We start from the raw sequence: 23,827 nt of genomic DNA on the forward strand, positions 1-23,827 counted from the left end.
GAGATTTCGTTTTTGCATGCCCATCCCCATGCCCATTCCTATTATAATGCAAATGCAACGCATCCGGCAAGTCTTATCACCGGGTGAACTCGCCCTGCACTCGTGCATCTTCTCAATGGGCCTCATGTCATTTCATCACGAACTCTACTGCACTCAGTCACGGCCTGCCTGCCGACCTCACCCTGATCCACAATGGAAGCAACCCACCACCCACACGGTGTCCCCCACCATCGCCGCCGCTCACTCCTCCTTCCGAATCTCTTCCTGCAAGACTGTGAGCCGCGCCCACTCCGGCTCATCTTCGAAGTCCTTCGTGCGCCCCATGAACGTCCGGACGATGCTCCGCGCCTGCAGCTTCCAGTTGAAGCCCTCCACGCGCGGCCCGAAATTCGTCAGCACGTCCGCGATGTCCACCACCTCCTCGACCGCCTCGCGCCACTTCCCTACGTCCGTCTCCCCCTTCTCCATTGTGCCCGCGCTGCTGCACCGATAGCCTTCCAGATAGGCGTTCACGACTTCTTCCCAGAGGCCCTGCCAGGTCAACAGCCGCGCTCGGGCCCGGAATATCCGCGACGAAGAGACGCGGGGCAGGATGGTGCGTTCGAAGAGGTCAGTGACCTGTCTTAATAGCCCGTGCCCCTCGTTCGGATTCCTGGCCACGGTTCCCGTACTTATGTCACCCTCGACGGCGTCGTTGGCGTTAGCGGGAGCCCTGGTGACCGCATCCACCAGACGTTCCAGCACGTCCTCATCGACGCTTTGCTCCCCGTCCTTGGCGCTCCGCTCTTCGACGACGCGGGCGAGGGCACGGCACGCCTCATTCAATTCTCCTACGTCCATCGCCACAATCATGTAGTTCGACCACATGCGCCAACTATCGTAGCCGAACTTCAGGCCCTGCTTGAGGGCACGGAAGGCCAGCATCTTGTTCGCGAATGGTATGCTTTTGCTCGTGTCATCTGACACCGTCAGCTGGGCAGCCTGCTCTTCCAGCTAGACGGAAACCGGTCAGCCGATTTCAAAACAAACGCGCGATGGTTAAATTTACCTCGCCGTCCGCGTTGTCCTCGGCTTCGATTTTTTTTCCTGCCTCGCCCATGCGCAGGTAGACGCTGGCCAGGTTGTTCCAGCTCTCGCCATCCTCATCATCAATCGTGACGCATCGAGTGAAGCTCGAGCGGGCGCCTTCCCAGTCTTCGACGCGAACATAGGCACAGCCCAGTATAAACCAGGAGCGGCCGAGCAGCGGGTTTATGGAGACGGCGCGGTGCAAGCAGGTAATGGCATTGGGGTAGTCTGCGCGTGCAAAATAGTAGCCGCCGAGCGACCGCATCGCCCTGCCGGACGATTCCTGCGAGGTGTCCCACGCGCGGTTGTAGTGCTCCAGCGCATTCTCAGGCTCCAGATCGCCAAGCAGACACCAGAGCTTGGCCTTGCGCGTGGCGTCCAGGACCTGCCTGCGCCGCTCAGAGGATGTCTTCTCCCGCGAGATGACCGTCTCTGCCTCTGCCTTGCGGCCCTCGAGCAAATCACGGACGATAGCGATGCCCTTGTCACGGCGCTCCATGCTCTGCCAGCACTTGACGACTTCCTCCCACATCTCGAGCCGCTCGAAGATCTCGAGCGCCGACTTGACGACGCCGATGGACAGGAAGCGCAGCGCGAGCTCGCGCTCCATCTCCCACTTGCTCGGGAGCGGGATCGCGTGGAAGTATCGCAGGCGTTCGGTGATCGTCGAGTCTGCGGTGGGCATCTGGTCTACGAGTGCCTGCAGCTGCAGCGTCGACCGCTCGACCGTTCGTGTGCGGTGCGCCTCGAGGCGGGAACGGAGCAGGAGCGCCATGGTGTGCACAGACCAATTGCGGGGATGAGAGATGACGCGCGACACGTACGGTGACATCTGCTCCGCGGTGAGACCGTGTGACGGAGAAGTATTCCGGACGTTCAGACATAGAGCCAGGAGTATACATTGGTCTAGAGGATGGAGGGGTGATTGTGAGGACGGGTCGATGCGTGCGAGCCGGGAGCCTGCAGACGAAGATGTAAATTCTGTCCGCTCTAACAGCGTATCGTCGTTTAGGGCCAGTGTATCGGGCATGACTGATTTTGAGGAGTCAGCGACAGATTCTGAAACAGCAGCAGAAGGTACGGCATCTCCGGGATTTGACTCATCGGCTGCAGATTCGTCGTCTTCTCTCGTCCGAGATTCGGCAAGGAGGACGAGCTGTGTGATATCGTTTTGTTGGAATTTTGTGCGCTTCCCGAGGGCTCCTGTGAGCTCGTATTCTAGTTGGGTGGCGCGGGCGGCACGGATGAAATAATCGGCCGCTGCTTTGTCATGCCCAAGATGATGCTCTAGCAGCCCCTGTTCGAGGATGAGGCGGCCCGCGAGATCAGGATGAGACGCAAAGTCTTGCAGCAACGGCTCTACAGAAACCAGGAGATCGGAAGGGACGGCAACGGGTTCGTCGAGGACCTGCTCATGGACAAGCCAGGCGCGAAGGCGCCACCATGGAATCGACTTACAGTGTCTATAAGGCAGATCGAGAAGGAGTTTGGCTAGGCGAAGGAAGACAGGTACTTGAGCGAGATGGTAGGCGGGCTCGCCGCCATACGCGAGCTCGGTGATTGACTTTTGATGGAGTAGATCTTCGGTCACTGCAGAGCCGGAAATTATATCCAAGGGTTTCAGGTCCAGATCGGGGCCCGTCCAGTTCGCCTGGACGAAGGCATGGAGGAGTGCAACTGCACAGCATAGGCGAAGGAATTCGTCGTCTTCTGTAATGTCTGCTGTGGAGGAGGCGAAGCCGAACCACTCATCTAAGGGTCGATTCGAGATCTCTTCATCGCTTACTTTCGCCGTAAACAGATCTCGAGCGGCAGGAGACGTAAGCACATCGCGAAACGCCCCATCAACGACGTTTTTTGCCGTTTGTTTTATGGGGTCCAATGATGGATCCCCGAGCTGCTTACCCCAACTGCCCGTGAGGAGAGCCGTTTGGAGAATTTGAGTGCCCATCGCCGAGAATTCTGCCGAGGCTCTGTATCACAACTGTATACTACTTACGAGACCTAAAATCATATAAGCTACATAAAATAAGGTAGAAAAATATGTACTTACCCTCAGTCGCGTAATACTCGACTGAGGAGGAAAGAAAGGGCAGGACGCGCCTCCATATGTCTCGGTCATGTGGTCGTCACGTATGTCACATGCTTTGCAAGATTCGCTCACACAAACACGACGGTGGCTGCATAACAATGAACTCCGCATTCATAAATCTCACATTGCGCAGAGTGAACGAGCTAGTACTTGGCAAGTTGCAACCACGCTCCGACTTATTTTTGACATCGCCAATCGAAGAACTTTGAGAAGAGCGGCATCTACCGAACACTCGCGGGTTTGCTCCCGATCACTTGGTCAGCGCACTACTTAACTTCCAAGATTGAAAGGAACTTCAACAAGGGGTATCATGCTTATACGTATACAGGCTAGTAAGTGTCCAATAAGATACAAAACATCATAGCAGAAAGCAATATGCAATGAGAAAGCATCTGGAATAGCTTATGCCTTGGGTCCATAGCTAATTGGACCCGCCATGGCCATGTACGCACCAACCGGTGTTGCGCCGGGACCAAGTGACTGGGCGATCGCCTTCCGCTTGTCTTCCCACGCTCTCAGCGCACGTAGCAGCTGCACGATCCTGTCCTTCCTCCCCTGACGAATATCGTTGATACTGACTGTGCCCATCTTCACGTCGTTGTCAAGCAGGAAGTCGAACAGCTTGAATAGTCCGTCTAGCTTGTCGTCATTGGGACCCGACGGGAACGCAGAATCAGGCACCCGCGGTGATGCTGGCTTGCCCTTGATGTCCTCTGCCAACCGGAGAAGAGCCAGGCCACCAAAAATAGGTCCTGTGGGATCTAGCATTTGCAGAGAAGTCGGGAGATGAGCATTGGCCCATTCCATCAGGTCAGCGTCAACGGCTGATTGCTACATAGTCGCGCGGTCCACTCAGTATCGAGAATCACAAAATAACACATGTCCTTACAGATTCGGGCTGTGAGCTCAGCCGTCTTAGCTCCCTCGATGGCCGTGGTGGGACCTTGGCAGCGACTGGCAACTTAGGTGATCCCGGCTCCGTACCCGTAATCGAGACGGTGTCGTTCGTGAAGAATGAGTCCAGCCGTGCGCGTTCGACGCTTAGCGCTCCTTTGTCCTTGGCCTGCACACCCATCAGTAGAACTTGCGCATCACGCTGGGTTAGTTGGTGTGGATTATCTGGGCGCATTGCACGCTGGGTAGCCGCGCGCGCGCCTGGCGAAGGCGGTCGAGGTGCGGGGTTCATCGCTTGGGCCACGGTGAGCGGGATCGTCGGAATGTTGCATGAAGACACGACAATGTCTAAGTCCCCGATGCGTGAGTGCCAGATCAAGTATACAGCTCCATCATACGTACCGGAATAGTCTCGCGTGATTGTCGCTTTCATGAGCGCCTTCATCCACTCTCGAACGACTGGCTTCTCCTCAGAACTGAAGTAGTGGGTCTTGTCGGTATCATGGACGATGCGGAAGCCATACCGCCCCGGATCAATGGTCTCATCCGCAACGACCCTGTAACCCACGATGTTGATATAACCCTTGATCTTGCTCTCCTATTAGGCAAATCAGGACCTGAGAACCACACGAGACCAGTAGCGGAACTACGCACCGACTTGCTCTTGTTCCGCAAGCAGTAAAGATGCGGACCCTTGAGCACAAAATAGCGAGTTTTCCACGCGTTGTACCGGTCACCCTTCTTGCGCATCCAACCCTCATAGTCCGGCGTGCCGATCTGTTCTAGGATGCTTTGCCCAGGCTTCAGCTTTGGTGCGCCAGCAGCGGACGCCATGGCCGCTACATCGATCTTGGGCACCTCAGCAGTCGACACCGTGCGCTTCCGCAGGACGGCCGTGTCCTTCTCCTTAGTCTTCTCCTTCTCAGCCTTCTCCTTGGGTTTCTCCGCGGTCTTCTCCGCCTTCTCTTTGGGCTCCTTCACCTCCTTGATGGAGGGCGGCGGTGCCTTCTTCTCCTTAGCGGCCCCGTCCGCGGTAGACGGCCTGCTGGACGCCCGCCGCTCACGGATCCTGGAGAACGTGCCATGATGTGTGTGCTTCTCGTCCTCGCTCTTCTCGGTCGTCCTGCAGATCAAGCGGTCAACATTACCTCAAGATCGCGCGGGACGGACGATCTACGCACGTGGCGAGTTTCGGCGGCGGCTTCCTGCTCTTGCCGCTCTTCCCGAGCGTCCCAGAGAAGCCGGACCCGAACAGACTCAGGCGGTCTGACGATTTGCGTCCGTCCACGCTCTCGCGCTTCTTTGACGTCCGTCTGGTAGGAATAGAAGGCGCTGCTTCGTCTGTCGGTTCCGACTTGGAGTCCGTGGGAGATGTCAGAGTGGATGCAGGAGTGGACGGAACGGTGGACGCGGATGGTGGAGTGTGTGGGACCGCGACGTCCTTCGATGTCCGACTTGCAGTCTCATGGAGTGAGGTCTTCTCCTTAACAGACCCTGTTTCGCTGCGCCAGAAGAGTCTGCGTTTGTGTTTCGCTTCGGGCAGTGTTGATTCACTCTACGATACAGGCGTCTAACGTTAATGAGGCAGACTACCGGTTTAGCGCAGCTGGTACATTACCTCGCTCATCGCGCCGCGATCCTCGTCCACGGTCGGTGACGCGCTGCTGCCTACAGCAGTCGTTGCAATTGCACCGTCGCTGGGAGAAAGTGCCAGCACAAGCTGAGCAGGGCGTGATTTCTATGATCAGATGTCAGCGCTCGGACCATATTCGCAGGTAACAACTCACCGTGTCCTTGCCATTAATTGGCAGAGCAGGTTGGAGACCAAGACCAAGGCCCATTGCCGGCCCTTCCTTCTCCTTCTCGCTTTCCTGTGGCTCAGACTCGCTAGAAGGCCACCCATGCTTTGCTGTACTGTCACCGCCTACAGCAGACAGTCCTGGACTGAGAGGCACCTGAGCGCTAGGAGCATACATTGGGGAGTATGCCCACGCTGAAGACCCATGTGTGTGGGCAGAGCTTTGCATACTGGCCGAGTGCGAATGCGAATAGGGCAGCGACTGGGCCGTCTGCGAACGCGGCGTCATCACGGGCGCGGGCGTATGCGACGGCGATTCGAAGACAGACGGCGGACGGCGCAACTCGGCAATCGCGTTCACGATCCGTGCGCGCTTTCCGAAGGCGACGATGCCAATCTCGGTCTTGAGCACGTTCGCGTCGAGCTCTAATAGCACGTCTCCGGTGATCTCTTGCTCTGTCAAGTAATGTGAGGATTCTGGAAATGGTACTAAGAGGGAATGGACAATCACCGGTAAACTTCTCGCATACACCCTCGTCGAAGCCTTTCCACCGGAGCCACTCCACGACCTGGTCAACAGTCCACTCGGATGGATGGCCATCAGGTTTGCCCTTACCACTTTCTGTCGTCCCCACACTTAACCCCCTTGCTTCAGCGCCCCCAGGCTTTCCCACCGCAGACATGGGAGGTGTTAGTGTCTGCTGCATACCCGTGTTCATCGAACCTGCAAACGACGAGGCGCTTGGGGATGGTAGCCCGGAATGAACCGACACCGCAAACGGCAGCTGTGCAGCCTCCGCAACGTCCACCGCGCTCGCCGACGGCGCAACACTTGGGAGCACGGTAGTGCCTAAGGCGGATACAGACCCCGACGGTGTAGCAAACGCAGATGGGGAAGACGATGAAGGCGGCACAGACGCAGCCTTCTCGAGCCGTGCAAACCCTCTCGCCGTCAGGATGTCGTCCTCCTTGACAGGCGACGGCTCGACAATATTCATGACTGGCGGCGATGGCGGCGGCGATTCGTGCCCGGGCGGTGTCGCGAGCTGCGCCTGCGGGAACGTTCCCCGCTCCGCCCGCGCAGTCAGGATGTCCGTCTCATCCGCGCCCGGCGACGGCACGATGAAGTCCTCTGACGGGATAATGTGCGCCGTGCTGTCCCGCGACGGTCGCGCGCGCAGGCTCTGCGCCTGTTCCGTCACCATGATCATCGGCGGCGGCGACCTGCGGAAGTCCATGGCGGCGCTGGCGCTACGCGAGTGCATGGGCGTGTAGGGCGGCGACATGCGCGCCGTCGAGCCCTGCTCCTCGTCCTCCTCGGGTATTTGCGAGACAACCGTTCCGACGCTGCGTGGGCTGCGCTCGCGGATGTGTTCCTCGTCCTCGTCTTCATCCTCATCCTCACTTTCATCGCTCACCTCTACGTCGATCGGCGGGGCCACTAGCCGCATAGGCGTTGGCGGGCCGCTGCTGAGGCGATTCGCGCTCTGCCCAGCGACCTCCTTCTCCCGTGCCTCGCGCTCCGCGTTCTCTTGTGCGGCGCGCATGGCTAGCTTCTTGCGCGCGCCGCGCGACCACCCAAACGAGTGCTCATCCCCGCCGTCCTCCTCGTCTTCTGCTTCGGAGTGGTCGGTTGACTGAGAATGCGAGCTTGCGAAGCTGAATGACCGCGAGGCATCGTCGCCTCCACGGTGCCCTAGCTGTTCGATGGCTTGCTGGACGTCTGTCATGGTCGCCTGCATCACTTCCCCGTCGTGCGAAGCACGCGCATCGTTGGTTTGTGACCCGTTTGCCGCAGTGGCGGGCACTGCTTGCGTCGCTGTGGGAAGTGCACCAGGGATGTGCGCTGTGCTGTCAGTTGCAGATGAGGAAGATGAGGCATTCGTGCTATTAGACACAACAACAGCCGGCGGGGCAGCTGGAGGCTTGGCGGATGTATAGCTCTGCGGAAACAAGCCGACTTTCCCAGAAGAGTTGCGGCCCTGAAATGCAAGGTAGATAGAGTTGATGGTTGTCAGAAACATATTGACACTATAAAGTAGGAGATATGAGAGTAGATGGTGAACGTGCAGAAAACATGGTTAGCTCGTTCGCCTGCATAAGAGGACTTGGCCGCATGGTAACGGCGCTATTTAGAGTCACAAGCGAGACAAGGCTTGTTGTTCTGCATTCTTCACAGTGAAGAAATGGGTATCGCCCCTGCAGTCCTGTGTGATTACAGTAGACGCAATTGCTTCGCTTCGCGAAGGTCAAGGGACCGATTGATAGGACCAGCCCTTGGCTGAAACTTCGTAACAATGAACGTCGCAACTTAAGGTGGTCAGAGACAAAAGCAGCAACAATATATGCAAATGCATCGCAGTTCATGATTGTCCAAGACGAGTGAGAATAGTTCGAGAGCAATATTCGGCGAGTAAGGCTGCATGGACAGGACCCCCACACGAACCCAGCAATGTTGATCCTGAGCCTCGACCATACGTCCATACACAAAGCCGCTATGCTTAGTGCAATAGCCATTCATTGCGGACACGTCGAGCGCGGGACACCGTCAAGAGACCAAGAAGGCGAACTCACTTGCCACCAGCCATCACCATACTCGTCATCTTTCTCTACGACCTCGATTCGCTCGCCAACCTTGAGCGAGATCTCGTCCGGGTTCTCCGGGGTAAACTCGTGCAGCGCGTAAACGTAGTCCGGCATGGCTGCATATGCCGGTTCGTAGAGAAGTGTCGATTGAGCGTTCTAGCCGATCTGTGTAGCTTATGTGGATTCCAGTCCAGTCCGTTGGGTGTTTTAGATGTAAACAGTCAGAGGGAACGAGATATTTCAGAGCAGGCAGAAGAGGAGAAAAAACAAGAATAAGGAGGGTGAGAGCGTTGTATGCAAGCAACCGCTGAGGAGGAATAGGGTCGTCGAGAAGTCGGCCGGCGTCTGTTCGGCCAGACACGAGCACATACTCTCCGTTCCTCACTCCGATTGGCCGTGAACATCATCCGTACGTAAACTCGAACGTCGAACCACAAGCTGTCGACAGCTCACACTCGCAAACTGGGAAACCACAGCACCCTAACTTATATTCCCGCATAATACTCAAGCCTCAAGCTGTGCTTTGTGATGTCGCTGAAGCGCTATAGCACTGTCCACGATCTTTCCGCCCTTCGTTTGCACCCCGACGGTTCACGTGTGCAGAACAGAGACGCGAACCGCAGCCTACGCAAAGCAAACTATGTTGCGCTCGACACGCGGGGAAACTGGATTGCTCGCGACGCCGGCGGGATTGGTGCGGTGAAAGTGCGGCGGACAGTGCGCACAGAGGAAGACGAGAACAGCGGCAATGGTCAGTGTGATCACGGTGAGGAGTTTGAGCTTAAGGACGACAGTAGCAGCGACGGTAGCGAATATGAGGCTGGCCCCTCACGCAAGAGCAGGGCGAAAGGAAAGCGGAAAGCAGGACATGAGCCGAAAGGTACCCGCGCGCACAAGAGACGGCGTTTCCACGAGGACTACAGTTTCCTGGGAAATACTACATCCGCGCAGGTACCCACGGACGACACCAACGCTCTGTCCAGAAGTGGTTCATACGGTCAATATGATGGGCTAGCCGAGCTACCCGTCCCGTCCTCAGTATGTCTCCTTTCTCAGCGAGATCCCGGCCTGCTGACGTACATACCCTTCAGGATCTCCTGAAATGTGTACACTACTTCGCCACGACATACTACACTGCGATGGGCCAACTGTATGATGCCTCCCGTGAAGCGAGGCAGCAAAAGAGGCTTAGGCGGCTGCAGAGACTACGGGGTCGGCCTGAGGGCAATCGCGACCAGTCCGAGGAGCCTGGAACTGCAAACACCGAACACGGACACGCTTCTGATGATGTCGAGAATGATGTCGACGTTGAGGATGAGGACCGCGAAGAATCAGGCGGAGATGAAGACGAAGATGAAGACGAAGACGCGGACGGCAAGGCGACGCGACGCTGGGGTCATAGTCGCTCTCGACGTGATCGGCCCACCAAAGTCGACATGTACAAGATCTTTGACGGCTCTGCATTGATGGCTCTCGGTGTGTATTGTCAGTGCATACATACTGTGGTGATGCTAATGTTTTGGCTAGGCATGCTTGTTCAGGAGCACATCGCGCAGATGTTCTCCGGAGACGTGCCTGAGGAGTGGGAGGCGGCGATGGAAGCAGAAGCAGCTCAAGAGCACACGCAGGGGGGTAAACGACGACGGCGCTCCCGCGGGCACAAAAGCGAGGACAAGAGCGAGGACGGCGTGTTCGGTTCTGACGAGGAGGACGAGACGACTGATGAGGAAGAAGGAGCTTCCGAAGCTGCAGATGACAGAATAGAGATGAACGCAGAGGCCAACCGGCGTCGAACGAGAGGCGTTGTCCTGCCCTTGGATGTTGTCCCGTACGGGGACGAGGATTCTGATGACGAGGACTTCGTTCCTGAATCTGACTAGTTCGCGTTGTATGCATGGTTTGTTGTGCACTTTCACGGTCGGCAGGCATCATGCGCATATCCTAAGAGTTATTGACAACGAGGAAGTCTGAAATGGATAAAAAGGTAGGGAGAACAGGAGCGACAGTTCCAGCATATCCTCGAAGTGATAATTATGCAAATGAATCCGTCTACTCACGAATCGTCAAGACGGCACGGATAAGTCTAATGTAGCGTGCCGTCCTCCCACCGCTTCAAGATGTTGTGCTGGAATATACCCATGTCCTCCCCCTCAAAAATACGCAGTCTTTGAAGTCTCCGCTCTCGGAGCTTGTTTTTTGGTAACATGCCTGACACCGCTTGACGAATGATCTGGGCAGTACACAAGATGGGTGGCGGGCAGGACGGACACAGGAGTAAGACACACCTCGTCAGGCTTTTTGGCCATCATGTCCTTGTACTGAATCTCCTTGAGACCTCCGGGGTACATCGTGTGATGTCGGTAGACGAGCTGCTGCGCCTTGTTCCCCGTCACCTTCACCTTCCGAGCATTCGTTACAACGACGTAGTCTCCGCAGTCGGCTGGAAATCAAAGAGGCGACGTCATTAGCGGTAAGTATGAGTAGAAACAGTGTCCAGGTACATACCGCTAGGATCGAATATTGGCTTGTGCTTGCCCATGAGCACGATCGCTATGCGCTCCGCGAGCTTGCCGAGGACGCGCTCGGAAGCATCAGCATGGTGCCAGACTCGGGCATATGCTAGGGCTGTCTGTGAAATCAAGCTGGTATGAGTCAATGGTAGACCATGAGTTTTTGAATGACAGACGTTGCCAATTGCCTGCGACATAGCGAGGAGACCACCAGGCAGTTGGTTAACAAGGAGCGTTTATACCCGAAGTAAGTCATGTATTCGGGTAACAACTAGGCTTCAATCACGTGACAGTCGCGCCTTGTCTGCAACCTTGTCCGCTGCAGAGCGCGTAGTCCTCCTCCTCCCACCCATTTTCGCGGCTCAGCATGTCGGGAGAATCGTCAAAACGCTCTGACCTGATTGATATGTAAGTCTATACTCTATTGTTCTCATACAACTATTCTGACGTTCCCCAGAACATACCAACAGCTGCACTCCTTCCTCTCCGGCCATCTCGAGGGTAACACTCCTTCAGAGCTCGCCGACTTTGTCAAGCCTCGCATCTCTCACATTCAGAATGTATCTACGCCTTTTGGCGCCCCCTCCTCTGGGTCCCGCAAGAGGTTGGAGTCGGGAAGTGTCACCCTCGGCGACGGTGTGGCGATCCGTGTCGAGCCTGCCGACCGCGACTGCGCGTTCGCCATCAGCACGCGATTCGAGATAGACGAAGTTGCCGCGCTTGTGCTCCTGCGCTCCTTCCTATATAACGAGGGCCTGCCCGACAGCGCCGGCGGCGAAGGCGCGAATATCATTGATGAAGTGGTCGAGGCCATCACCCCGTTCTATTACTCCGAACGGCTCTTCCTCTTGCGAACGCTCATACCGCTCTTCCGGGCAAACGAAAACGCGGCGGACCCCATCCATGGCATTGCTGGTGATCTCTTGTCTCGGATCTTGACGGACGGCCACGCTTTCGCGCGGGCACTGCTAGCGGAGTACGCCAGCAAGACGAAGGCGCCTCTGCCCGAGCGAGTTAGCTCGGATCCTCGCCAGGCAGTACTGTGGGCACGGCAGAACGCAAAGGAGCAACTCGTTCTCCTGGAGGTGCTTTTCTGGACCATGTGGAGCTACGCGTCTTGCGACGGGCCGTCGGTGGTACGCATCTTCGAGACGGCATACGAAACGAACTTGGGTTCTACACAGCAAAATTCGACGCTTCTTCTGGACGAGGAAGGCGTGCAGCTGCAGCGCGATAGTGCGGCGCTGTGGGTTCTGCTCACCCTCGAAGTGCTAGAGCTTGAGAGGGCTGCGGAGCCGGGTGCTATTGAGTTGATGCCCAAGTCAGAAGATACGAAGCTGTACTGGGCCTCAACGGAGTCGATGAAGCGGATACACGAGCTCGTCCTGGGACACACAGACAGTCATTACGCTTGCACGTACATGGCGTGGGCATTCGTCCTCTCGCGAGTGACACAGGCAGCATCCGAGGCGATAGATCTTCCGCAGGCGCACCACGACTTCATCGCCTTGCTTATGCCGCACTCTGGGAGGGCATACTCGAGGGAGCGAGAACCAATATTCACGCTAATGGCGCGGACGTGTCTGGACCCCGACGTGGGACTGTTTAAACTAATGTTCACCTTGCTGACAACCTCACCACTCTTTGTCACGTCCATCGCGTGGAGGACGGCCTCAACACTCACGGACCCTAACGCGGTTGCGTACCGTTCGGTATTCAAGGGTGAGTTGCATTCATTCACTGTGCGTCTTCGCTGACAACTATCGCAGGGCTTGTGATTGCGATTGTCGAAAGCGTTCCAATCGAACTGATCCCAGACTTTGACGATTTCGTTGAGATTTGGATCGCGCTCTTTGGCCGCAGCGAAAGCCGATCCGTCTCCGGCATTTGCTGTCAATTCTGGCAATCAGATTGGGTGCGGGGCAATGCACGCCGCGCGATCCTCGACGTTGCACGTGCTCGATTCCCTGTACAACCACGACCGTTGATACGGCTCCTCCGTGCGCTCTCTGCGACAGGCTTCCTCGACACTGACCCGCTCGTGACTGCAAATTATTCCCCTCACACTGGGATCCTCGATGAAGAGCGTGAAATGTGCACGCGCTATGTGTTCGACTTTCTTGCACAACTGCCTACCTACACGCAAGTGGTCCCTGCGAATGCAAGTAACGGTGCACAGGCGCTGTACGAAAAGATGCCCGAACGTCATGGGTCATCGTCTGTAGCTGGTGGTCTGATATACACCAATCTGCGGGCCCTTAAACTTCCCGGCGGCACGACGCTCCCGCCGAGGACTATCGGTCGTCTGCTCAGTGGTGATGGCGGCGATGCTATTGCAGTGTCTTGGCAGCACGAACACTCGGGCTGGATGCTACTACTCGAGTTCCTCACCGACTACGTCAATCGCAAGCGTAGGTTCACTGGCACAAGTAATCCTCACGGTGACATCTCGTTCTCCCAGCGTGGTAGTCATCGACCGATCCCTCTCCGGCTAGAGGACATTGGCGCAGAAATGGATCGCGAAGGAGACGATGCAATCGTCATGGACATCCTGGATCTCATTCGCAGCGTGGTGCAGGACAATCCTGGCCTAGCGGCGGAGCTGCTCGATACGTTTGAGAGCAGTGATCCGGTTGTGGCGCATACCATGGTCGAAGCACAGCCGCCAGATTTGGTCCAACTCACGACAGCAGTCCTAGAGGAGGCACTCTCTCGATCGTCCTCGCAGCCGCGGGGTGCCCCGCGCGCCCCGCTGATCACGTCAGCTATCAGTGTTCTCGCAGCATTACTTGCTCAGCCACATTACTCCACCCGTGTTTGGTTGTACATCCGCTCCACAGCATCCCTGTTCGGATCTGAGAAGAGCAATGGTGCAACCTCTGCCGTGCTTACCGCGGAGCGTTTGACAGGGCAGTATACGATGACGCTAGCCCTTCTGCATCTCGTTCAACAACTTTTTAATGAGGCGTCGACAACCGTAATCTCTGTCTTACAGCACACCCCGAAATTACAACAAGTAAAGGAAGAGGTGCTCTTGCGAGCTGTGCGCTTTGTGCACGCAGAGATCTGGGTGGAACACGTGGGCTGGAAATACGCACAGCTAGGTGATCGGTTCGAGATCGCGCGGCGCATGTCGTCGCTGTATACGGAGGTGATGCTGCACGCACCTCCCACACTGAAAGAAGGACCTTTCACTGCGCTGAGCCAGATATTGTCGGAGGCATTCTTGGCTAAAGCAACGACCTCCACCATTACGCCACTGGTGTCTTCGTTGACGGGTGCGGGATCTGTGCTTGGGATGCTGTATGCGGCACGGCGATATGGTGATGCCCGGCGGCTGGTCTACCTCATGGAGTCTCACCTGCGCCTCACACGCGTTCTGCTCAATTTCAAACCGCATCTCGTCTCGTCCACGGAGCCATCTCTCCTGGAGCAAGCCCTTTGCGCTAAAGTTGGAGGGAGTGTGGCTTCGTTTGATGGTGGTCCGTCGAAGGTGGACCCTGTCGATGCGCTTGCTGGGTATGTGAAGGATCGGAGCACGGGCGCCTCTGTGCCTATTGAAGCTACTCGCGTGCTTTTTGCCCTATGCTCATCACTCGCATCCACGCAAGGCTCGCCCCCAACAATTATTGGACATTTATCAGATCCCGAGGCCACTGTCGCGTCACTGATACGCATCGTGCAGCATCCGTATGATGAACCCCAGCTACGACATGCGTTGTGGAATTTCATCACTCTCGCCGTCGATAAGGAGCCCGCACTTGCTAGACTGTTTGTCACTGGACACTTCCGAGAACCAATGCCAAAAGTCTCAGAAAAGGGCAAGGAGAAGGATACTGGGGGCAACGACGCATCGAAGTCCAGGTCAACGAGCGCGGTTACCCTAGCATGCGACATGCTGCAGCAATGGGAGGAACTGTGGGATCCTAATCCAGAGCTGCTCGCCTCGCTCCTGCGTTTCATGGATGTGATTTGGGAACATGCACACGAGCATAAACAACACCTGGAGCCAATATGTCAGGACGCTCGTCTATTTGAGCATCTTGCCGCAATTTTAGGGAAGGAGCTGGGGCCTTCTCCTGATTATAGGACTGCAGACTATGCTGAGGTTGATGGAGCACAGCGTTCTGATCTACATGCGGCGGTTTCTTCTTATGCTTACCGCACTGCGGTGAAGTGTCACGCCGCTCATATCTTGAGCTTGGACATTCGGATGCACCTTCAGTCACACCCAGATGACAAGCAATCTGCGAAGCCTGCTAGCTACAAATCAATCGAGGCAATGTTCAAGTCCGAAGATCAGCTGACGAAGCTTGTCTTAGAGGCGGCGACAAGTTCATACGATCCTTCCCTCCATGACGAGCTTGCAAAGCAAATCAACTCCGATTTCCCGACTCTCACTCTTGACCATCTGCGCGTGCATGATCCGATCGTGGAACGTGAGTATGGAGATAACTTCGCCTTTTCAACTGCTCTTCTCCAAATACGCTTGCAGCCTTATTCATTCGGTGACACGGCACAAGGCGCGGTTGCTGCACATAAGAAGCTGATGTCTGTCAATCTCAATCTCTCCCTAACATATGTACAAACCACATTGACGGAATCGTGGCAATTCCTCCTCCTGCAACTTGTCACATATCTCCGTGGAACTGCTTCGGTGCGATCCACTCTCTTGGCTTTGGCTGCATCCATCTCAGGGCTTCTCTCCGTCGAGAAGCGTTCCGGGGATATGATGGGGACGATTCACCATGCACGGCTGTCGCTTCTTCTGGCTCTTCTCGAAGTCATCTGGTTCTCCACCAGCGACACGAAGGAGCAAGTGGCAAGTTTCATTAGCCTGGTCGCAAGCGTGCGTGGTATTATTCTTAGCGCATCACAACCACCGGGAAAATCGCTATTGGGTCAAGCCACTGTTCCGTTCCATCGGCCGCTCCTACAGACTATCTACTTCTGCGCTCGACATTCCAGGAGTCTTGTCCGCCGTCCAAAGGCTCTGACGGCAGAGCAGCGCCTGTCCGTTTCCATGATGCTGGAGACGACGCTGCTGCTGGTCGTTGACAGCCTCCGCTTCAAGTTTGACACAGCTAGCCTTGGCCTTGATATCGACCTTGACCAGGACCTGGAGCTACTCGTTGCGGTCTTCCAACAATGCACCAGGCTCGATCTGAACCCATCTCCATCGCTTTGGCTTGCCCGCTGTCAGGAGACTGATGTAATCCGGACCAGTCTTCACCTATTCAGCCGTTTGGATCTCGTCGGTCTCGCAGATGTTGCCTTACTTCGGATGCGTAAACAGCCTCTCTATGCGCCTCACGTCCTAGCATTCCACATGGCATTGGCGAGTGTCCCACTGGCTGCGGAGAGGCTCGCAAGCGAAGGAATACTCGCTGCATATAGCCAGAACCCTATCACTACCGCTATCAGAGTAGGAATGATTGACGTTGTTCTGCCTGAAATGCCAGGCGAGCGAAGTCCTGCGCACAGAGCTTATTGCTCTATGTTGGCCATCATCGCTGGTGTCGTCGCATCGCTCGGTCGCCATGGACATTTCTTCTATGCAGAGGCCGCAGGCCTTGTTCAGCTATACGGGGACCAAATCCACCGAACGCTGTCCTGGACGGTTGGCGAGCCGCTATCTTCTCCGCTGATCGAAGAAATGGAGCAGGTCGTGAACCTTTTCAATGCAATCGCGCAGAACGCACCAGGAGACATTGGGAGCGATGCGGTCAAGCGAGCGCTGCGGTCTTTCACGGATGACGCCTTGCTACTGTTACAGCAACTGAACTACTCCTTGACCCACCCTAACCACTTGGCGAGCCTCTTCGAGCCGATCACAGCGCATGAACGCAGCCAATTTGATGCAGAGAACAACAATGCGTCCGTGAACACTCCCGCCGAAGTTGTGGATCCACTCAAAAGGCCTTTCTTGGCTCGCTTGGTCCATCGCCTGTTTCGCCTTTCAGGTTCGATCCTATCGACTCTGAGCATCATTGGCGGAGCGGAGACAGTGCTCATTGGAGAGAAAGATGACTGGCCAATACACGAAGCCCTGATCGTGCCTGTAAGCTTCTCAAGAATTTATTCAACTACTCGTCACTGACGTGTGGTTGCAGCACTCAAAGGTTGTCCTTGGAGAGTCTGCGTCAATGGGTACCTTGCTTGAGTTGGGCAACTGTTCTTTGGATGTCCTCCGTCACCTCGTGGACAGACCGGCCGCGCAGGCGCTGACCCCGGCAACGCCTACCCAGAACGCATTAGATGTCCGCGAGAGTGTCACAACGATACGCAGACATCTGGAAGCGGTCACGTTGTATGCCGTTAGTCAACTCGCGATGTGGCTGTCTAAACCCGAATTCGAGGCCCCTGCCCACAACGCAGATGCCGATGACATGGTTGTGGAGCACCATCCAGCAGAGGTTCTGAAGGAGCGTCGTTCAACGAGGAGACAGTCGTCGATGACGTTAGCGGAACGTCTGCGAAGGGGGATGACGGGCGAAATGGCTGCGGATTTGCTGTCGCTGATGGCGAAGGCGAAGCCGATGATTGCAAAAACGGAGGCTATCCTTGGAAGCAAGGACGTGGACCTCACGGACATTCTGTCTCGTTTCGTACATGAACGGATCTCTGTTTCGTCCTAATACCCTGTATTCGTGAATGTCGTAACGCTGTCGTACAGTATATATCGCAATGTACTTTGAGTACATATCATTGATGTAGCACTAATGGCACTATTCGGGTCTTCTTGTAGACAATTCTTTTCTCTCGTATCCTGCCCGCGTTTGGTCACAATTGTACACAGGTCACGCTGCGGTATACCAGATGTTACCGAGGCGAAACGAGGTATATGCGCCACAACTTGCCATCTACCTGTTACGATAATAACAAAGTTCAAGTTTGCCTGTACTAGATATGGTTAAATTTCGTTTCTGCGTGTCGTCTGCTGTCAGGAATCTCCAGTATTCATCCCCTCTCGGAATTATTCTAGTATGAGGTATACCACTTACCTTTCAGCCTCAAGGGCTACGAAAATCGTGAAGAGACTCCACAATGAGAAGGGTTTCATGCCTTACGAGTCGAGCGGGCTGGTCCACTGGGCAGCCAGAACCTGCCAAAGCGAGATGGATAGTCCCGCGAAATCTCCTAACGTTATTATTGCGGACTGGCGCAAGTCTCGGAGAGTAGCTTGACTGGAAGACAGCTGTTCATGACGCAGGTAGCATACTTACTTAGGGACTCATACCGAGTGAAATTCCGACATCTCTGCTTTGGAAGCTTGGGTAAGCCTCGGCAACGACACCCCGGCATGTTTTCCCGCCTGTTCCATGCATGAACAGAACCTGCCGTAATGCGCCACAATAGTGGACACTACTGTATCGCATCTCGTTTAAAGCACTAAAAGTAAGAAGCACAGGCAATCAACGTCTTGTCAACACTTCCGCGCCCATATCCGTGATCAGAACCATATCTTCCGCTTGCGCACCGCGTGCACAATTCTGAATGGTCGTTGTTGAAGATTTAGCATCCGTGATGATTATGGAAACGCGAAATGACGTACCTCGGTGGAGGCTGTCCAGCCGTCGGGGAAGATCCACGCTCGTGGGGACGACCCCTGAATGATGCATGGCTGGAAGAACGCGCCGTTAGTAACGGATCAGTCCAGTACTGCTAGCGGACGTACTTCGATCGTGAAACAGTCCCCGGGCTGCATTACATCGGGTTCATCATTCACTGTGGCCTTGTCAGCTGGTTCATAGGGGTTGTAGGAAGCGCATACAGTGGTGTAAGATCCAGGGTGGCCTGTGGAAGTCTCCGCCGATTCCATGACCAGTAAATTGTGTGGAGACGCAAAAATCTTTATGTCTGATCGACTCGAATATCGCTTTGCCGATGCCCTTGAAAGGCCGGTTGGGACCGCATGCTGCGATCCCGGCCTCCAGCGCATCCTCGGTCACTTGTACGAGCTCCCGACCTTTGTCATCCTGGTACCAGTAAGAATGCGCGCGGAGCAGAAGCATATGCGCGTGGCTAGGCTCACCACATCGCCGACGAGGAAGGTGCGGGACGTATCGCCGTGGAAGCCGTCCTTGAACGCTGTGATGTCGATGTTCACTATGTCGCCGTCTTGGAGAGGCCGCCTGCGGGAAATATTCACAGGTCTATTCACCATCCTCGTCAGACAAAGGAGACATACTAAACTCGTCTGGGATGCCGTGTGTAACGACATTGTTGATGCTTGTGCAACACGATTTGGGGTATCCCTTATAGAGCAGGGGCGAAGGGTACGCCAAGCGAGCGATGATCATGTCGTGCACTCGTGCGTCGATATAATCTGTCGTTACACCAGGCTGTATATTACAGTTGGCCGTCGTTCTGTCCTCGTATGAGCGGGCATGCCACAGGTTATGCGAGTGCTGGCATTCCAGGGTGACTTGCCAGAGCTCGAGCAACCTGTAGTCCTGCACCTCGGTCATTTGGCTTACCTTCACCAAGCTCCCTGCGTATTCGAGCACTTCTCTCCCAAGGCTTGCCGCCCGCCGCAGTCGTGCATTGTTCTCCCCAGTAAGGTCTGCAAGCTTGCGTGCGGGAACGATAGTGTGACTACTCTGAGTTCCCGCTGAGTTCTCGGAAACTGCGTAGCTAGGTCGCTGGATGTGCGCAGGTAACGCCCTTGGGTGAATGTGTGAAACACCCCATACGAATGGTTCCTTGGGCAGGATCACGTCATAGTATCCGAAATCATATTGTTCGTCTTCACCGGCAGGATGCAAAACATCCACAGAACCTCGTGAAATCGTATTCCGCAGACTTCGTTTGAAGGTAGAAAGAGGGCTCCTCTTCAAGCAAGATTGTCTCACGGGCGATAAACGTGGCAATATGCCCGTCACTAGTCTTGAATGCATTCCTCAGAGAGATTGAATAAGGTGAGCGGTAGACTCGATGGTAGAGATAGAGAGCACAATGACAGAACGAGTGAAGACATAGCAATGTCACGGCGACGTAACGTAGTGTGACAAGACGCGTTTGATGCATCATGAAATTCGGTCGCGATCGGGATGGCAGACGCGCACTCGCCACCATTCAGTATTCAAACATTCAAGTGTGAGCTCGTCTCCAACGAATTATAGTGAATGCATACATATACTGCTCACACAATCATCTGTGCTCTGCTTTCGCCACTATGTCCGTAGGTGCATGTGAGCCAAGATAGGCGATGGAATACAGCATTCCATGCACTGGCACGACGTAAGACCTATATACTTCCCCGCAGACTCTTCTCCGATCACGTTATCTGCATAGAAATAGAACTTGTCACGGGTTGCTCTTTGCTTGCACTGTGGCAGCTGCCCTGATTAGTGTAAGGCGAATAAATCGGTGTAAATTACCCTGCACTTTTTTACAGGTAATTAACAGGTAATTTACAATTTATTACATGGGTGTCCATTGAGAGGTGTAAATAATGTAAATAAGGGTGTGTCGCGTGTTGGACCCACCCAGGGAGCCACCGCTTAGGCTGACAATTTTTTGTGCCTTGCACCAGCTTCCGGGGTATGGGTTCGACAATATTTGTTATTTGTAGAGCTAATATGCAGCTTTTTGGACCTTCATCTCTATATAAACCTATTTATAAAATTTACTGAACTGTTTTTACTCCCGCTATTCATTATTCATACTAACCGCCGTCTTGGACATTCCCACGGTGCCACACTCAAGCCCAATTTGGCAGTGGTGCACTTCTACAATGCTTGCGACATCACCAATGTCATCTAGAACTGATGACATACATATATTCAGCCTTGTGTGTGATATGTGTGCTCCTGAGGACTTTTTTTACATTTCTTAATCTTTTTTACCATTTGTTTACTTTTTTTACATGCCGGAAAACATCACGTGCCAGGCAAGATCACGTGTGTCAAGGTCCCGTGACTTAGTGTAATTTACATATTTTACCATGTAAAAAACAGGGTCCCAAACTTGGGTCAGTAAATAACCGTATTTTACATGCCGATGAATTATTTGCCCTACACTAGCCCTGATTCGCTTGAGCAGGACTAGCCGCGCCACATATTCAACGTCGACCGTTACAGTCGTCACCGAGGACGAAATATGCTCCATGGCTGCCATCGTCGGGTTTCATTCGAGCGAGTAACCTCTGAGAGCGTATATGCACCAAGCTCACAGTCAATGCCTTACAGCATCCGGTGATGAATACTATCAGCTACGATAAGGCGCATTGCCTCGCCACGCTCGAACAACAGCGTTCAGCAGTCAGCACTTCTATTCTGGGACGCAACCGACGACGTGAAGAAACACGAGTCACGGGAATTTATGGTGATAAATGTAAAGCACAAGTCGGACGCCAGGTTAGAGGCATTGCGCGTACCTTTAAGCTAGCGCGCCGGCACTCGCTGGATCGGCGGCGGCGGAAACTGGGTGATCCCGCTCGATACGATCGGCGTCGAGCGATGAAGCATGATCCCGTGGCTCTGACGAACTGGAAGGTCGATTACAAGGAGGACCAGACGCCAAAAATAACGTTCAGCAGCTCAAGTACGTGGCTATCTAAGAGCGGCTCATAGACGCATTTGAAGGCATCCTAAGGGAGAAGCAAGCAAGCAAGGAGCAGGATCAGCTCAAGAACACGAGATTGTGAGTACGCTTACTTTGCCGTTGTCTACTCGTACTGAAACGTAAGGTGGCATAGCGTTGATGGCGAGCTCCTTGATCAGTGCGAGGTTTTGCGAACACGATAACGAAAGCAAGAAACATACAGATCAACATGAGAATTAAGAAAAGGACGAGGGTTCTGCGGTGCAATTTGAAGCAATTGCGTCGAATGGGTTGACTTTAGTCCAGAAGCCAATCTTGCTCCTAACGTCGATTCAGAAGAAGGGAAAACGAGGCATTTGCTGATGTAACTGTTGTGCCTTGATTTGCGGCAGGCTTAAGCTCTGTGTTTACGCTAGCTTGGTCAATGTGCGATTGATGAGCGGATGGTTGCCGCAGAACACGACTATGAAAGAAATCAAGGTCAAAAGGCAAAGACACAAGGATGGATTGATGAGTTCCGTAGTACAAGGAAAATATGTATGTGTACAATGAAGGGGAAAATGTCACTCAGAGAAGGGACACTTGCCATGCAGGAGCAGAATGGTAATCAGAGCCGTCCAAATACGGCTATAGCCCGCGGAGCTCTTTCGGTGGGACGAACTCTGGGATCTTGCCCAGCTCGAAGCGATCCGCCCTGAACGCCTGGATGGCCTCAGGGGGCAAGACCTCGGCATAGTCAGCTGGCAGCATGTCATCATAGTTGTCCCGCCCTGGCTTCGCCTTCCACCTCTTCTTCGCGGCCTCAAAGTCAGGCTTGCCTGACGAGGCCTGTGCCTTGGGCAGGGCCGCGCTAGAACTGGCGCCCTGCCCGGGTGCCACGCTAGGCTGCGCGGGAGCGGTCGATGCGAATGCGGACGTTGGCTGCGAGGGTGTCGTCGAGCCGAACGCAGATGTGGCCGGCGTGTTCTGCGGGGTTCCAAATGCAGATGCAACCTGAGTGTTCTGCGGTGTGCCGAACGCAGAGATCGTCTGCGCGGCTTGCGGTGTCCCAAATGCAGAATTCACCTGAGTGTTCTGTGGCGTGCCAAAAGCGGAGGCCGCCTGCGCGTTCTGCGGCGCGCCGAACGCAGAGGTCATCTGTGTGCTCTGTAGCGAACTGAACGCCGACTGTGGCGTATTGCTTGCGCTCGCGCTACTGACGGGCTGGCCAAACGCGGGTGTCACAGGCTGGGTCTGTGTGGTGTTGCCGAAAGCAGACGGCGTGTTGCCCAGAGATGATTGGCCAAAGACTGAACCTCCAGAGGTGTTCGGGACGTTCGCCGCCGCTGCGAGGCTGAACGCGGACGGTTGCTGGTTGGCGAACGCAGAGAAACCGCCGCTGGTCGTGCTGCCCCCAAACGCCCCCGACGCAGGTTTAATGAGCGAGGATTGCGTGGGCTGCCCGAAGGCGGACGCGGTGGGACCCTGGCTGGGCTGTCCGAATGCGGAAGTCACTGGCCCTGGCGCGGGCGAGCCGAAGGCGGAGGTCGGTTGCGCGGCCTGGCCAAATGCTGATGTCGGCTGCGACTGCGTGCTGAAAGCAGAAGCTCCCTTTACCGGCTGGCCAAAGGCTGACTGACCGAATGCCGGCTGGCCGAGGGCAGACGGACCACCCGATGCAGATGGGGAGGTAGTGGAGCCAAATGCTCCTGATTGTTTCCCTAGAGCAGAAGCTGATGTGGCATTTCCAAAAGCCGAGCCTGAGGAGCCGGGAGAAACCTTTCCATCGGCATTGCGCTGAGCTTGTTGGAGGAGGTCCTGTACGTTCATGCGTGCAACCTCAATTGTCCGCCCTGCAGTAGCAATTCTATCTGCCTCGTATTTCACCTTGTGGCCGTAGGTACTTGTTAGACCGTCACGGCATTAAAATCGGTAAAGGACGTACATATTCAGCTGTCGTATTTGTCTGTGCCGCCAGAGCTGCACGCACGCGCAGCTCTTCCGGCGACTCGTCTAGTCCGGGCAGGAGGTTAGGCTGATATTTTGCAGGGCCGTACGTGGCGAGTGGCCATGAGGGGCGTTCCGACTTGTCAGCATTTGGGTCAAGGTCTCGAGCAATACTCTCAGCACTGGGGCACATCGCGAAAGATGTGGCGGTCTGTGAGCGACGAGGTGGTAACGAAAGGCACGAATAACGAACCTAAAAAGCACGGGGGCAGATCCCGAGACACTAGGCGTCCACGATTGATCTGTGGCACGATATCAACAGCGGCCAAAGCACATGGAATCGAGAAAACAACGTACTCCCAAATCCGCTTTGCTTTTGGGCGTCTCTTGGATGTTCGTTCCTGC

General features: G+C 55.1%; 9 protein-coding genes across 9 annotated transcripts; 3 read left to right on the plus strand and 6 right to left on the minus strand.

Moving 5' to 3' along the window:
* Positions 1-75: 75 nt before the first annotated feature.
* On the minus strand, positions 76-3,190 carry POSPLADRAFT_1067254 (hypothetical protein; the record flags this gene model as incomplete). The annotated part of the gene is made up of 3 exons (XM_024482164.1): positions 76-993; positions 1,049-2,965; positions 3,122-3,190. 3 exons carry the CDS (start codon positions 3,188-3,190, stop codon positions 241-243), a joined length of 2,739 nt encoding a protein of 912 aa, XP_024336346.1. The 3' UTR covers positions 76-240.
* Positions 3,191-3,562: 372 nt separating this feature from the next.
* POSPLADRAFT_1150534 (hypothetical protein) lies at positions 3,563-5,330 on the minus strand (the record flags this gene model as incomplete). The annotated part of the gene is made up of 5 exons (XM_024486427.1): positions 3,563-3,984; positions 4,040-4,402; positions 4,457-4,652; positions 4,709-5,177; positions 5,221-5,330. Coding segments are annotated over 5 exons (1,560 nt in total), but the record flags the coding sequence as incomplete, so codon positions are not given.
* Positions 5,331-6,186: 856 nt separating this feature from the next.
* Positions 6,187-6,448, minus strand: POSPLADRAFT_1089639 (hypothetical protein; the record flags this gene model as incomplete). Its single annotated transcript, XM_024483073.1, has 2 exons — positions 6,187-6,308; positions 6,364-6,448. Coding segments are annotated over 2 exons (207 nt in total), but the record flags the coding sequence as incomplete, so codon positions are not given.
* Positions 6,449-7,453: 1,005 nt separating this feature from the next.
* Positions 7,454-8,552, minus strand: POSPLADRAFT_1091853 (hypothetical protein; the record flags this gene model as incomplete). Its single annotated transcript, XM_024483094.1, has 2 exons — positions 7,454-7,834; positions 8,427-8,552. Coding segments are annotated over 2 exons (507 nt in total), but the record flags the coding sequence as incomplete, so codon positions are not given.
* A 414-nt stretch (positions 8,553-8,966) lies between these two features.
* On the plus strand, positions 8,967-10,318 carry POSPLADRAFT_1059744 (hypothetical protein; the record flags this gene model as incomplete). Its single annotated transcript, XM_024481189.1, has 3 exons — positions 8,967-9,476; positions 9,530-9,914; positions 9,966-10,318. The coding sequence occupies 3 exons, from the start codon at positions 8,967-8,969 to the stop codon at positions 10,316-10,318; spliced, it is 1,248 nt and encodes a 415-aa protein (XP_024336350.1).
* Positions 10,319-10,521: 203 nt separating this feature from the next.
* POSPLADRAFT_1048867 (hypothetical protein) lies at positions 10,522-11,145 on the minus strand (the record flags this gene model as incomplete). Its single annotated transcript, XM_024479615.1, has 4 exons — positions 10,522-10,668; positions 10,724-10,878; positions 10,944-11,067; positions 11,125-11,145. The coding sequence occupies 4 exons, from the start codon at positions 11,143-11,145 to the stop codon at positions 10,522-10,524; spliced, it is 447 nt and encodes a 148-aa protein (XP_024336351.1).
* Positions 11,146-11,315: 170 nt separating this feature from the next.
* Positions 11,316-17,586, plus strand: POSPLADRAFT_1059746 (hypothetical protein; the record flags this gene model as incomplete). The annotated part of the gene is made up of 4 exons (XM_024481190.1): positions 11,316-11,356; positions 11,406-12,670; positions 12,718-17,009; positions 17,062-17,586. 4 exons carry the CDS (start codon positions 11,316-11,318, stop codon positions 17,584-17,586), a joined length of 6,123 nt encoding a protein of 2,040 aa, XP_024336352.1.
* Positions 17,587-18,307: 721 nt separating this feature from the next.
* Positions 18,308-19,862, minus strand: POSPLADRAFT_1172875 (hypothetical protein). Its single transcript, XM_024488203.1, has 7 exons — positions 19,429-19,862; positions 19,145-19,293; positions 18,984-19,083; positions 18,723-18,927; positions 18,627-18,676; positions 18,504-18,572; positions 18,308-18,441 (listed from the first exon to the last, which is right to left on the minus strand). The coding sequence occupies exons 1-7, from the start codon at positions 19,846-19,848 to the stop codon at positions 18,364-18,366; spliced, it is 1,071 nt and encodes a 356-aa protein (XP_024336353.1). The 5' UTR covers positions 19,849-19,862; the 3' UTR covers positions 18,308-18,363.
* A 1,288-nt stretch (positions 19,863-21,150) lies between these two features.
* POSPLADRAFT_1048870 (hypothetical protein) lies at positions 21,151-21,699 on the plus strand (the record flags this gene model as incomplete). The annotated part of the gene is made up of 3 exons (XM_024479616.1): positions 21,151-21,496; positions 21,526-21,595; positions 21,651-21,699. The coding sequence occupies 3 exons, from the start codon at positions 21,151-21,153 to the stop codon at positions 21,697-21,699; spliced, it is 465 nt and encodes a 154-aa protein (XP_024336354.1).
* Positions 21,700-23,827: the final 2,128 nt, after the last annotated feature.

The sequence above is a fragment of the Postia placenta genome (genome assembly GCF_002117355.1).
Source record: "Postia placenta MAD-698-R-SB12 unplaced genomic scaffold POSPLAscaffold_12, whole genome shotgun sequence".
Lineage (NCBI taxonomy): Eukaryota > Fungi > Basidiomycota > Agaricomycetes > Polyporales > Adustoporiaceae > Rhodonia > Rhodonia placenta.

Bases quoted from the DNA above. Each gene is read 5' to 3' on its own strand.
- POSPLADRAFT_1172875 (XM_024488203.1), bottom strand. From the start codon at position 19,848: ATGCATTCAAGACTAGTGACGGGCATATTGCCACGTTTATCGCCCGTG. The intron at 18,928-18,983 runs GTGAGCCTAGCC...TACTGGTACCAG, and splicing joins CCTTCCTCGTCGGCGATGTG to GATGACAAAGGTCGGGAGCT. The intron at 18,573-18,626 runs GTACGTCCGCTA...GCGTTCTTCCAG, and splicing joins GGGACTGTTTCACGATCGAA to CCATGCATCATTCAGGGGTC.